General features: G+C 43.9%; 2 protein-coding genes across 2 annotated transcripts in view; both read left to right on the top strand.

Annotated features, from left to right (window-relative positions):
* LOC133352928 (serine/threonine-protein phosphatase 6 regulatory ankyrin repeat subunit B-like) overlaps window positions 1–1,849 on the top strand; it is a 30,646-nt gene extending 28,797 nt beyond the window's left edge. The window contains exons 30-31 of the mRNA XM_061568932.1: window positions 596–745; window positions 1,152–1,849. Of these exons, the coding sequence (XP_061424916.1) occupies window positions 596–745; window positions 1,152–1,315 (314 nt within the window). The 3' untranslated portion in view covers window positions 1,316–1,849. The remainder of the gene's footprint in view (window positions 1–595; window positions 746–1,151) is intronic.
* A 1,108-nt stretch (window positions 1,850–2,957) lies between these two features.
* On the top strand, window positions 2,958–14,086 carry LOC133353098 (phospholipase ABHD3-like). Its single transcript, XM_061569223.1, has 9 exons — window positions 2,958–3,149; window positions 4,897–5,057; window positions 7,625–7,807; window positions 8,275–8,320; window positions 8,430–8,542; window positions 9,215–9,382; window positions 9,794–9,842; window positions 10,868–11,033; window positions 12,176–14,086. The coding sequence occupies exons 1-9, from the start codon at window positions 3,078–3,080 to the stop codon at window positions 12,370–12,372; spliced, it is 1,155 nt and encodes a 384-aa protein (XP_061425207.1). The 5' UTR covers window positions 2,958–3,077; the 3' UTR covers window positions 12,373–14,086.
* Window positions 14,087–15,067: the final 981 nt, after the last annotated feature.

The raw sequence follows: 15,067 nt of genomic DNA, 5'->3' as shown, positions 1-15,067 counted from the left end.
GGCTGAGTCGACCTAGGGGAGGCCTGTGACCGGTTCAGAGAATTGTCACTGGTGTTGGCTGTGAGCGGGAATGGAACTCGAGTCGCGGGGTTTGCAGCGCAGCGCGCTACCACTCCCCACTACTGCCAAATGGTCCACACACATAAATACGCACATGTTATGGAAAAACTGAAAAATATCGTCTGCTACCGTGCAAGAAAATACAGCAATCCTGTAGCGTGACCTTGTTTAAAGTGGGGCAGACAATAACTCAAGGGGGGGGGGGGGGCAAGACGCACTAATGTTAAACAAACGTTATACGAACGATAAACGCTGAACAGAATGAGTAACAATGCGATCTGCTTGTGCCTATTGTGCATTCTGCATGAGCTTTCACCCCCCGCGCATATGAGGAAAGGTCATGACCGCCATCACTGAATTGTACTATTTTTTGCATATTTTTGTATACTAATCTTCAGGGGCAGCACGTAAATCATTGTCTTGAATGCAGCACTCACCACACTAATAGAGTCCCGAAGGGGGCAGTGCTCAGTACTATTAAGTCCCCCGGGTACTATGGTTCTCCCCTGAAATGTTTATCCTTGCTCTTACGCAGGCACTGTCGACTTGCCGAGTGAATCCCTGGCAGACGGGGGGGAGGAGGTGGACCGACTGTCCAACTCACACTCGATCGACATCCCCGTGCACTCCACCGCCAGCTGGCTCCACTGCTTCGCCCGCCGCAGGCCCAAAGTGTCCCCTGCGGGTACCGTACCTGTGACACGCACCACGTTGACAGCGCGAACCCAGGCAGGTTGGCAAGTAGCACGTGACTCGGCACGGCGACTTCACGCAGTGCTGGTGCTGGCACATTGGGGGATCTGCAGCAGAAGTTATTTTCAATAGATAGAGCCTGGATAGGCCACATCACCTGGGTGATGATATGGCCTTATCGGTAGTGTGTTCACCACTTTTTGCAGAGGTCCATGGTTCGAATCCGGCAGGCCGCCTTGTTTATTACTGTGGTGTATTAACCATAACATACTACGATCAAGAACGGCGTGTGGAGACCCTCATCTAACGGGCTGTACGTATACACAATGACGTTTCATCCCAGAGTCGTGACCGGTGTAACGGTGTCTCCTTTTCTAACCACCTGGTCGTTCTGGCAGAGTCTCGGCGTGTCGGGGAACGCGTCCGTCCATGCCGAATCGAGGATGTGCTGGACTGGAGAGCGGTGGCGCAGCGGTACCGTGCCATGAAGGGCACGCTGGAAGAATCCCAGCACCGGAACTTTGAGGACTCGCTACTGCCTACAGCTGCACCACTGTTGTAGAAATAGCAGGGAATTTGAGTGTAAAAGTAGGATCTAGAAGGGGGCGTCGCCGAGGTCGGATCCAGGCCACGCCCAGGAGCATCAAGGGGCAGTCCCGAGAGGGTTCTTGGCTCTGTTGGAATGGAACCCGTCGGTGCGACGTCTCTTCGATCCTCGGTCTTCGATGTTACGCTCGGCATCGTGGGTCAGGCAGTGTGTTGCTGACTGACCCGGTTATGCAGTTACCCCGTTGTGGTCCAGTTCACCGTGTAGTTATCACCTCGGTGGAGATCCAGTGTACGTTTATGTAGTTAGCCCTGTTGGGGTGTCGTAATAAACGTGTTGTCTACAAGAACAAGTGTGTGTCTCCGTAGAACCCACTACACATGCGTTATTGTTATTTGAGCTTGTGCTCCACTGCCACCAACGCAATATTACACTTTACTCTCTAAAGGGGCCGTCCATAAATGACGTCACGCGATTTTGGACGATTTTTGACTCCCCCCCCCCCCCTTCGTCACACGGCGTCACAAAAAGTCAGACCCCCCCCTCAAATATGACGTCACAAAGCTCTGCCCCGCCCCCATAAATAAAACATGCTTCGAATCGCTTTAAACTATTGTCATTGTAGTGCGTATTTAATGTGGCGCTGCACTCTGATGTTGTAGGAGAAAACATTAAAAAGTATATTTAATTAAGTAGAACGTGTTGTCTACATTTATTTAAAGTTGCGCATTTTGATGTGACGTCACATTTCTCAAACCCCCTCCCCCCCTCGTCACACATCGTCACAAATGTCTGACCCCCAACCCCCCCCAGGTACGTGACGTCATTTATGGACGGCCCCAAACTTCACTCGAATCTAAACAAAAAACCTAGAAAACACGCGCGGCGAAAACCTCTGACATGGCAAGCGGTCGCCAAGCCACGACGGTTACAAAACAAAACCTCTGAACTGACAACCAACAGCCCAACCACAGAGGTTAAAAAAACCTCTGAGCTGACAAGCAGAAGCCCAACCACAAAGGTAAAAAAACCTCTGAACTGACAAGCAGAAGCCCAACCACAGAGGTTAAAAAAACCTCTGAACTGACAAGCAGAATCCCAACCACAGAGGTTAAAAAACCTCTGAACTGACAAGCAGAAGCCCAACCACGGAGGTAAAAAAACCCTCTGAACTGAAAAGCAGAAGCCCAACCACGTAGGTAAAAAAAACCTCTGAACTGACAAGCAGAAGCCCAACCACGTAGGTAAAAAAAAAACCTCTGAACTGAAAAGCAGAAGCCCAACCACGGAGGTAAAAAAACCTCTGAACTGACAACCAACAGCCCAACCACAGAGGTTAAAAAAACCTCTGAACTGACAACCAACAACCCAACCACAGAGGTTAAAAAACCTCTGAACTGACAACCAACAGCCCAACCACAGAGGTTAAAAAACCTCTGAACTGACAACCAACAGCCCAACCACAGAAGTTAAAAAAACCTCTGAACTGACAACCAACAGCCCAACCACGGAGGTTAAAAAACCTCTGAAAGGACAAGCAGAAGCCCAACCACAGAGGTTAAAAAACCTCTGAGCTGACAAATAGAAGCCCAACCACAGAGGTTAAAAAACCTCTGAGCTGACAAGTAGAAGCCCAACCACAGAGGTTAAAACCAAAAAAACTCCCTCTGATCTGGCAAAGCCGCCGGGCAGCCTGGCTCAATGGACGTCAGGCCGCTGCCGTGTGTGGCCGGCACAGCGCAGTGATGTGTGCGCCGTGTCCGGCAGCAGCAGCAGCATGCTGGCGCTGTCGCTGCTGGCGGGCTGCCTGTCCCTCTACATGCTGCAGTATTTTCTCAGAGTCGTCAAGGTATGCACCCCGCTCCCCCCAACCCTATCATCTTTACAGGAGGAACTCTCCACCCACCCACCCCCCCTCGGCCTACACGGCGTGCCGGAGGAGGCGCGCCCTTTCCCGCAGGCCGGCTAGGCGAGACGCCGGTGGCTCGGCAGCACGTGTAACTATGTCACAGTGTCATTGACCGTGTTTACGAACGCGTTATCGGCCAGGATCAATCGACTGCTGGATGAAGGCCTCGCCCAAGCCGCTGCCATCTCTTACGATCGTGTGGTGATGATGCTATTATATATTTGTGTACGTAACACCTGCACATGTGATGATTTCATCGCTGCAGATCCGCAGGCGATGATTTATGGGACGCGTTCCATCACTCAGCTGCCAGTGGGTCTCTCCTTGAACGTCGAACTTCAGTCAGTCGCCTCTTGACAGAACGATTCCTCCATGAACCTTCGTGTGTTTCTCTCATGCGCCTCAATCTTCGTTCTGTCACAAGCGAAACTGACAGGCTTGCTGTGCGTACGTTGTTTCACACCGGTGATGTTCGTGGGGGTTTGTGGACGATAACAAAATATTGATCACGTCGGTAACGGCGATGTTTTTGGTTCGGGTGTGTTGACCCACGGCTGTTATGATAACACTGTGTAACAACATTTTTTTTGCAGCTGGGTGGTAAGCGTAATTTTCTAATTGCTTATGCCTCAAAAGTACAGAAATTGGCTATTATTATTTCCCACAAACTTTGCTTTTGTGACCAGGACAGCGATATTTAGAGATTTACCTATTTTCGATGACAAAACGTGTGCATTTGTGTCATTCATTCACGTAGTCCTGGTCACAAAAGCAAAGTTTGTGGGGAATAATAGCCATTTTCTATACGTTTGAGGCATAAGCAATTAGGAAATAACACTTACTACCCAGGAACAAAAATCGTGTTACATTGGAGCATCGATGTTTTTTACTTTCGCAGTTATGCTTTTGATGTTTTTTTTTACGCCGAATACATTGTTCAGCATTTGGTTTTCCCCCTTATTCAAACGTCGTTGACAGGTCTCTGTGTGTGTGTGCGCGCCGTAGACGGTGGATGTTACGTTCTTGTTTGAGTACTTACCTGCAACCAAAAGCCTTGTTACTTTTATCAGAATCCGAATATGTATTTAAACTGCAGGAGGAATCCGATGAGTTATGCAACTCTTTTGTAACATGTCAAGTTTGGGCGGGTGAGCAATCTGTTTTGTTGCATAATGATAATAATATCCCGCCTTCCCCCCCAGCCTAATAGACACAACTTTAATAACATGATTTATATTTGTATTTAAAGCTTTCGTGTCTGCAAGGATTCATATTATTGGTTCTTTCGGTAAAGTCACGTAGAAGGGAGGTAATAAAATAATTTAAAAAATTAAAAATTTCTTGCTGTGGATTTCACACATGATGATGATTGCTTGTGTTGCAGTCGAAACGTCGTGAGAATTTGTATTGTTTTATATTTGTATTATTTTATTATTTCCCTTGTACGTGACTTTACCGAAAGAACCAAGAATATGATTTATATTATGTATAATTGCAGTACTGTATCTAGAAAATTGAATATCCCTGAATTACAGAAAAAAAGCCTTGCATTATGTCATTAACCTGCCTATGTTTGCAATCATTGTGTCCCGCAATCCACTCCATTGTATATCTTAATGCAAGATCATTAGTTTTTGTTGTTTCTTATGTTCTCATGAACGCGTACACACACGCACGGACACACCAGAAACCAATCCTAGTTGGCGGGCAGGGCTTTTGCCACTTCCTTGAGAGCCACTGCCCCATCGTCAACAAGCCATACTACCCGACCTTCTGGTGCTATGGAGGTCGCATCATGACACTGATGAGGCCACTACTCAAGCGACACATTCACATCTCCTACCGCAGGTAACTTGCACTCGAGGCCACACAACAAGGGGGTGGAAACACGGATGGCTACGTACGGTGGGAAATAAGTTCGGCATACGTACATACCAGAGCAGTGTTGCCAGCTCCTTGAAGTGGAAAGTCGCCAAACGAACCTCGAAGGTCTTCTTCTTGGTTCTTTCGGTAAAGTCACGTAGAAGGGAAGTAATAAAATAATAAAAATAAAACATTATAAAATTATTCTCACGACAGAGTCAGACTCTGTCGCCTCGACGGACCTGGTTTTCACCTGAGGACGGCTGCTTGCGTTGTGGCCGAAACGTCGTGAGAATAATTTTATTATGTTTTATTTTTATTATTTTATTACTTCCCTTCTACGTGACTTTACCGAAAGAACCAAGAAGATGAATCCCTGCAGTCACGAAAGCTTTAAATCAAAATTGAACCTCGAAGGGTCACTAGGTGTCACTAGATATCTCCAGATAGACCTCAAGTCATCAAAAATGTCACTTGACAAGTTACATATACAGTGCAATCTTAAACACGTTGTTTAAACACAGTCCCCGAGTTACGATGGTCCGACTTACGATATTTCGATCTTACGATGGCGATACGACAAAATTGTAAAATATTTTAAATTTCGCGCGGCAGGCAAACGCAGCAGCGTACGAGATACGATACTGTACGTTGGGACGCTGCCGGGATGTACTGTACGCATCTCCCGCCTTGTGTGATGCAGATAGGATTGTTTCCTGAAAAAACTTTCTACTAAATTGCAGTTCATATAGGTAGGCTAAGCATTTACTTTGTTTTTTTACTTTACATTTTACTGTGCAATACAGTATTGTAATTAATAAATACATACAGTATGTAGTTTATACAGTACGGTACTTTAAATTGCTCTGTTTTTCTAAATTATCACCATTTAAGACTCCTGGGTAGGCTAGGCCATCTTCGACTTACGATATTTTTGACTTTTGATGGGGTCGTCGTAACGCATCTCCGTCGTAAGTAGAGGACTACCTGTATCGTGATCTGATACTGGATCCTGAATACACATTTGGAATCGCACCTAAATGCGCGTAATGTAATCGTCCTAGAAAGATGTTAATCAGAAATATGTTGCTACATCTCGTGACAAAATTGCTGAGTTGGCAACACTGCACGAGAGTGCAGAGGAACTTCCAACAAAGTTGGAGGGTGCATTTCTGTTCAAAGCAAAACTTGACAAATCCGATCTCTTTTCAGATTAAAGTTACATATTGATGATAAAAATGTAAACCAATCATGTTGATCTAGTGAAAGTAAATATGTGGATATTGTGACCTTGCGAAAGTAAATATTATGTGTGGATGTTCCGGTTGAGACTGTCGGGTGAACATGGAACGGTTTTGGCATTTAACGCTACCAAATTAAATGTTTTATCTTCGACGGAGACTAATTCTGTGGCAAAGTATGACATTTTTATTGTCGGCAGGTTGCGTGCATTAGATTACAGCACATTGCCCCTGATTTTATGTGGAGAAAAGAGTAGCTGTGTGCTTCAGCATAAATTCATCAAAATGGAATTTGGAGCCAATAAAAAAAATAGCATTATGAATGAAACTAGATATTTGTAAAAAAATAAAATCTTCAAATTTACCAGCTTGGCCATAGTTGTGCCTTTCAAAACATTGTCATCTCAGCGTTCAGCCATGTGTAAGCCAAGTCATTCTGAGTGACTGGCTGCACATTTTAAATTCCTGCAGTTATGATTGGCACCCATTGCTGGGCAATTACCCACATATCACACGGGTGAATACTCTTGTTAAGTTGTGGGTGCCACAAAAACGAATTCCTTTGAACAACATTTATTTAACCCATATTCTTTTAACCCTTGGTTCACATTTGGTTTTGGACTAGACCACGTGGTATTTTTATGCCAACATTCTTGTCATTGACCTTCCACTGCTCCAACAAGGATGTCTCATTTGCAAAGATCTTATTTATTCTTGCCAATGTATTATCAAATTGTGACCAATCAAGCTCACCAGTGACTTAAGACTTTTTGTGACTGAATTTGGCGTCATTAAATCGTAAAAAGAATATATGGCACGTATAAATACTATCTTTGTGTGACAATCGTGTAGGGTGGTGCAGGGTTAATGACAAGGACTTTGGCATGATAGTACGTGGCCCAAAAACAAAGATTGATCATTGTATTGGCTACGAAAACCTACTCTTTAAGTTCTTTAACTCTTGATGACTTTAAACTCTCCAATGTATTCTTCAGGTTGTTTTGCATACTGTTTGAGGTGATGTCTTGACATTTCGCTCCACTAGCTGGGAGCTTGATCAGGAACCGAATTACTAAATTATTCAGTTCCCCAAGAAGTTCCAAGAATGTGGAGCGAAACGTCATTACACCATTCCGAACAACATGCGGCACAACCTTAAAACACATTGGAGAACTACCCTAGTACCGTGCAAAACATACGCAGTCAAACTTTGGATGACTTATGTTTTTGAAATCTCTCAGCAATGAGTTTTTAAGTTCCACCACGGCAGCCCATGTATATGTGATTGACTTTGTCTCTTTCGTTTTGCAGTGAGTTAATAAATACCCCAGATGGCGGAGAGTTATCGCTGCACTGGCTGGACAACAATAAAGCCACTGTCTACCCTGATCCCCTGATGCGTCCCACGGTAGTTTTTCTGCCGGGGTTGACAGGTGGCAGCGAAGAGAACTATATAGTATCGCTGGTGCGGAAAGCTGAGATTCGGGGTTACAGGTATGCTCATGGCCCACTACAGGGTGTCCCACAAAGTGCCTCCATTCTCAGCACACAGCTGGATTTGTGCCCAAGTTTTTGACAGATTTTTCCAAGTGGATGATGGCTGCATACTGTTAAAGCAGTTCTGGACAGCTGTTTTGAGTTCTCCTCAATCTTTGTCAATCTTAAGTGTGAAGTATTCTATTGGATAATTCTCCTGAAGGGAATTATTATCGCGTGTTGTCTGGTGTGGGCTTTGGGGCAGCCATTATCAGATTAGATCCTCTCTCTATCCATCAAGGATATAATGCACCATCACCCCATCATGCAAAGGTGTGTCTACCCTACAGAATGCCACCTGCTGTAAACCAATCTAATCACATTTAACAAACATTTATAAAATTCACAATTACGCTTACAATGACAAATATCATAAGTTTGAACATTTTTGTAAAATGTAACTTTAACATGTTTTTTTTTCGTAGGTGCATCATATTTCATAACAGAGGACTCGGAGGAACAAGGCTTTTGGTAATTTCGTTCTTATTCTGCCATTTGATTTATTGGTATTCAAAGAATGACCAAGTTAATATACTACAAAGTATATATTTAAAAAAATATGATGCTTTTTTTTATATAGACCCCAAGAACTTATTGTGGTGCAAATACAGAAGATTTGGAAACTGTGATACAACATTTTAAATCCCTCTACCCAGCGTCACCACTGATAGCTGCTGGAATATCACTCGGAGGGTAAACAGACTTTTTCACCATTGTTTAAATATCTTGAATTACTGCACCATATATCTAATTGATTGACTTCAGTACTTCATTTTGTATGTCCATCCTACTTCTGCTCCCTCCCCCACCCCCCACCTACGACTAGGCTTACCCCTATCACTACCCCCATCACTACCCCAACCCCCATCACTAACCCAACCCCTTCAACACCACTCTCACCTCTTCTCCTGTCACCGTAACTACACCACCAATTCTAATAACCCCAATTCTTATTTCAATCACTGTCATGTTATGTACAACTTTATAATTATTGTAAAGCGCCTTGGGATAAGGTGCTGTATAAATCTATATAATATAAGACAATATATACTTACAAATAATTTAGCTGTGTAAATGTTTGCGGTTGTGCTGTATTATCTCTCCCACGTGTGTTTGAGTTGTACCACACGTTGCTCAGCAAGATAATGACGATAATAACTACTACAACGTTTCCCTCTACGTGCTGGGAGCTTCAGTAACTTGGAGCGATATGTCAGACATCGTGCCGAACAGCGTACAGCGGCAACCAAAAGCACACACATCTTGAGAAAATAACACTTGTAGCCGTTTTATAATGTACAGCACTGCAATGTTTGTTTCTTTGTGACGTGAAAATCGTAACGCCTAAAGATTGTGTCTGTGCAGTAACATCGTACTCAACTACGCTGGGAAGTCGGGAGACAACAGTGAGCTCGTGGCGGCGTTCGCAGTTTCGCCATCCTGGAACGCCGAGCTGTCCATTTCCTACCGCTGGCTGGACTGGCTTATTTTTAACCACTACGTGATGAAACACTACCTGAGATACGTGCGCCGGTAAATTAACCGCTCAATTTTCATGTTGCACTACCAGTTGACTAAAATTATACATTCGCTCGCAGGGAACCCGTTGCTCTTCAACGGAAAATAAGGGGCGGCTGTCATTTTCACACACTTCTCACAATCATCCTGTACTCGGAGCACTCAAAGTGCTCTCTTGTCGAATAAAATGGCAGGATATTATGCACGGTGAGGGTTTTAAGAATTACGTTAATATCAGTGCAAAGTGAAATGAGCAATTTGTTGTTTCTGGGGTGGAGAAGAGCCTGGCTAGCAGCCAGCCAGGAAACTCGAGGCATAAATTATGTTAATAGTAGTTTAATATAAACAGAGCATTACCTCTTCTTAGTAGCAGTGAAGGAACATTGCTGTAAGAGTGTTCACAACACCGTGAATGTTGTCTTGCAGCCATAGAGAAGTCTTGGAGAAGAGGTTCGATGTGGACCACATTTTGAAGGTAAGCATTCATTTTAGATTTTAAGTTTTCGTGACCGCAAGGATCCATAACTCTTTGGTTCTTTGGGTAAAGTCACGTAGGTAAAAAAATATATAGAAAAAAATAAAAGTAAATTAAATCACAACGTTTCGATTGCAACACAAGCAATCATCATCAGGTGTGAAAATCACAGCTGGAAAATTACTTCAGTAAAATTACTTGAGTAAAAATCTCCTAGCTGTGATTCTCACACCTGATGATGATTGCTTATGTTGCAATGGAAACGTCGTGTTTAAAAAAGTTTGTATCCATTATTTATTTATTTATATTTTTGCTTATTTTTTTACCTACGTGACTTTACCGAAAGAACCAAAGAGTAAGGTAAGCATTGTCCTGCAGATACATTTGAATGTTCACGTCGGCTGTAATGAGACTGCTCCGTTGCAGTCAAGTTGTCAGTTGTTGGGTTGTAGCTCTGGGGTACCGTGCGTCGTAGCAGCGTGATGTCCAACATTTCATTTAATATGCCGGGGGAGCTCCTTCAAGAACCGATTACAATTCGGTCGAAGCTCACGACAAATGGAGCGAAACGTTGGGCGTCGTGCCAAACGACACATGGTACAATCTGACAACGTATCGGAGAGCTGTACGTGAATAACTGCGAAACGCTACGCCATGGTAAGCGGCCATCCATTGAGTACGTACGCATGGACATTGTCTGCTGACAATGTCCGTATGGGGGGGGTGAAGCCTCGATAATTATTCGTCTACATTGGCCTTCAAATAAGTTAGAGGTAGACTATCTGTTTGCTTAAACAGGTTAATATTATTCATCCTTTATCATTTCTGCGTGGATTAAATATCGGCCGATCTATAGGATTTTGTGGGGGGGGGGGGGGGGGGGGGTGCGTCAAATGTACGTACGCAGGTGGGGTGTAAAAAGTCCGCGTGCGTACAGGGACGGGGGGGGGGTCAAGTTTTGACAGATTTTTGTGTACCTACTAAATGGATGGCCCCTAATGTTGGGTTGTACCCGTTTGCATTAGGCCAAGTCTGTCTGGGATTTCGATGACCGGTTAACAGCGCCAATGTTTAATTACGAGACGACGCAGCAATACCACCACGACGCCAGCCCTTGCTACCGAATAATGGACATGCGAGTGCCAGTGGTGGTGCTCAGCTCGGAGGATGACCCCTTCAATCCCAAGTGCTGTAAGTAGTAGTGCTGCCACACACCAGTCTGTCTCTTGAGTTACTGATTAGTCATATTTTGGGCAGTGCCAAACCGCCCCCAGAGTGATCAGGGAAGGCTTGTCCACGTTAAAGACCCTGACGCACAAGGCAGCAGTAGGCAATGATGACTATACGGCACCGATATTCCTAGCAAGGATTAATCTAGAATATAGTCGTACGATTGTCCTGCTGCTGTCTAAAAGAATATGGCAAAAATTTTGGCTGTTGATGGTTTTAAACAAGGCTTCTGTGCAGTATACATGCGTTATGGTGATGTGTTTTGACAAACATTATATGATTGGAGGGATGAGCCCTTGGTCACGATTGGGCTTTTGGTTGTCCAGAAATAACCTTTTGCTTGTATAGTAACTAATGTCTGTGTTTTGTCACCTCAGTGACATTTAAACTGCATTTTTTCGTGTGTTAATAAGAGGGTATCGAACAATGTGAGCAGTTACCACAATGCGGTTTATATAATCAAGGTAGGCCGTGAAAGTTCCTGAAGACGCTCCTGGCAGTTGGACATTGTTGCCGGACAAAATGCAGTAACAACCCGAATGCACATTGGAGAGCGCTAAAGATTTGAACGATCATAATAGAGCTTTTGTTGGGTTAGATCGCGTAAATAAATAAATGTGTCGTTAAAACCCACCAACACCCGATACAGCCAACTAGTAAGGTTTGTCACGTAAACAGAACGTGCCAATTTGTCACTGGTACAGCACTAGTGTGTAGTGTAGAGTGTAGAGTAATGTAGTGTATAGTGTAGTGTACTAGTACAGCACACCGGTGTGTTGGAGAGCCAAGCCACAACATTTACAATCTGAGTACGACTTTTCGCCAGTGTATTAAAATAGCCATACCAATGGTAATCCCTATTGAAGTATGGTGCCTTGTATAAGCATGCATTTAAACAATGTATTATTTGATGATTTGCTTGGATGCAGCACTAAGTCGGTAGCTATCCGAACGGTTAAAATGATTTTTATTTATTTCAATTTCGATAGATTCTCTATTAGTCTTGGCCAGTAGTAGCTAGTTTTGCACAGAACTTCAACATTATCAAAATCAATTGAGTGTCCTTGTTGGCACGCTTAAACTGCTACCCATGTTGTTCTTAGCATTGCCACTAGAGGATGCCAAAGGATCTTCCAACCTGGCCTTGTTGGTGACCACACACGGGGGCCACATCGCCTTTCTGGAGCATCTCGTTCCTCGGGATGACAACTACATGGATCGTCTCTTCGACGAGTTTATCTCGGCGGTGTTTGAAAACTCGGACCAACTGAGAGCAGCAATTGATCGGCCTCAGCAGTGAGACATTTGTGCGTGTCGGGTGGCAGTTTTTACATCACGGCTAATATTGCCACGTTCTTTTGCCACGTTCCAAATATAGCTACTTCCCCCCCCCCACCCCCTCGAAAATTGGCAATGATATGATCTGACAGATCCCAACACTACAAATGTTTATTTGCTTGAACATTGCAATGTGCCTTTGGTAACTGAGGTTCATCTTAAAGGGAGAGGGAGTGAACGGCGAGATCGATCATTGGGAAATCTGTTCTTGTGACCAAATCGCGTCGGAGCCACAATCTGCTCAACAGATTGGAATGGGAGTGCGTGCACAAGTGACGTTTTTGGCGCTGTGCTAGAGAGCATTTAAATTCTCAGAACAACCGATTATGTTTACTGTAATTAGTCGAACGGACCGAATTTTGGAAAGAGTTTTGATGTGGTGTCGGCAACTGGATGCTCGTGGTCCATGTGGAATCGCTCCTAATTCTTAATCAACCCCTCACATCTTCTGAAATGCCAATTGGTGCCCCGCACTATTTTTGTGCCCTACAAAAACCTAATAATTCAAGATAATTTGTGTATTGAAAAGTTGATAGTATGTGTTTGAACCATAGCTTGCCAAATACTAACCATGCTCAGTATTGTTATGATGGTGCATGCAGTTGTAATCGGCATTAGGACAGAGCTTCATGGGAAAGTACTTAAATACTTCAGTGCATGAGTGGTACAGTTGATTAAAGTGTTAAGCACATGGTTTTTTATTGTGATCATGGGTTGAGGAGTTAACTTATTACATTTTAAAGGTGTGTTTCGCAGCATGGGTGTACTGTCTAAAACGTTCTCGTAATATATTGCCTACGTGTGCGTCAAACTATTTTTGAAAATGTGGTTGCTTAAACAACAGGGTTTGATATGCAGTGAACGCCTCTCTTGTTTACCCTGATTTAAAATCGGCTAAAAATAATGCGTGTGGAATTGAAAGATAGCCAATGCCATGTTAAAGATGTTGCATCTGACTTTTCTTCATGAACACACATCACAAAGCGGAACCCATGCTGAATGAATATATTCTCAAATGGGTTTTAAATGGAAAGTATTACCATATTGATTGTCAATGCCTTGGCTTAATTATTGTGTTGCATCAATATGCATCTCTGTAGTAAAAAAAAAGTGGTGCCATGCAATTTGCCTGGTGAGGTATTTGCTATCACAGTAGTATATTTACGTGTGGTGTAATTCTATATCGTGTGTGAATGTTGGTCATGTGCGACTACGAATTTTCTTGTGAAAAGTGGTATAATTCACTCCTTTCGTGTCCATTCCTTGGGTTGCTTTCCTATTTTACCGTCTTCTCGCCCGTGTCTTGTGTTACCGGTGCTTCGTGTTTTGATCACGGTATGAAAATACACAATCAAAAAAAAATATAACATCACGTTTTATTGTCTCCGCGTCGCGAGAGATCAAAATTTACAACCTCCACCTCTCCCCCCATTTTTTGACCTCCACAATCCTCGGTGTTGTGGGTTGTCGTGTTTTGTACACTCGTGATTTTACTCTTAGTTCTCGTAGAGCAGACCGGTGGAGAAGGTGTCTCCCCCCCCCCCCCCCCCGAGTCGTTTTTAACGTGGCACACCGTAAAGTGAGTGAGACGCTTATGGTGGCGCTGTTCTGTCAATGTTTTTTTTTATTTCGCCAAAGTTGCGCAATCGCAAATAAAATTGGCCACCAGGCCCCGAGTTGTGTTTCTTTGTGTGTCCACCGGTGTTGCACAAGTAGTGAGGCAGTGTGTAGCCCGACTTCAGGATAAACGATGGATTTCTTCTTGGTTCTTTCGGTAAAGTCACGTAGAATGGAAATAATAAAAATAAAACATAAAATAATTATCACGACGTTTCGGCCACAACGCTAGCTACAGGTCTGTCTTCTCGACAGACCTGTTCTTCACCTGAGGACGGTTGCTTGCGTTGTTGCCGAAACGTCGTGAGAATTATTTTATTTTTTATTATTTTATTATTTCCATTCTACGTGACTTTACCGAAAGAACCAAGAAGATGAATCCCTGCAGTCACGAAAGCTTTAAATCGAGATGGATTTCTTCTTGAATTTCTACGGAGTTCAAATGCCGCAGACTCTCAAAGCAAAGACCTTAATTCATGTATGGACGGTCCCGTATATTGCCATTTAGACTCGTCAGTTTTAAAAATGACAATGTATGCTGCGACTGCTCTATTTGCATATGAATATTATGCTACTTGGAGTAATAGCAATTATGAAATGAGATTTTGTTCATGATCTGTGATAGGAGTTTTAGATAAGCCACCTTGTTTTAAACTCGTGTTGCAGCTATGGGCATGCGCTTTGATCTGGTGAGTCTCAGCCCTTACTAGGTACAGAATAAAACGATAAACCACGCACTCGGTGTCAAATTTGAACGATAAAAGTGCAGCTCTGCAACCCTCTTCTGGAGGGTACTTGGCCTACTCTTCCACGCTGTGCCTGCACTTGACCTCACCCACCACGTGACCTGTAGCTAGACCAGCTGGTGTACCCAGCAGTGTAAATGGGTACACCAGAGGTGGGGAGGCATTTAAAAAACTTCCCCCGTTCCCGATGCCGCACCGGGAGCACAAACAAACTGGTGACCTCTGGATTGGTTCAAGTTCAGAGTGTGCAAACCATTCCACCGCAGCAGCATGCACCCACAGTGTACGCCGTAC

The sequence above is a fragment of the Lethenteron reissneri genome, chromosome 42 (assembly GCF_015708825.2).
Source record: "Lethenteron reissneri isolate LAM-NWPU_2019-01 chromosome 42, ASM1570882v1, whole genome shotgun sequence".
NCBI lineage: Eukaryota > Metazoa > Chordata > Hyperoartia > Petromyzontiformes > Petromyzontidae > Lethenteron > Lethenteron reissneri.
Note: the sequence above shows the minus strand (reverse complement) of the source record. Positions and strands in the feature narration are given on the sequence as shown.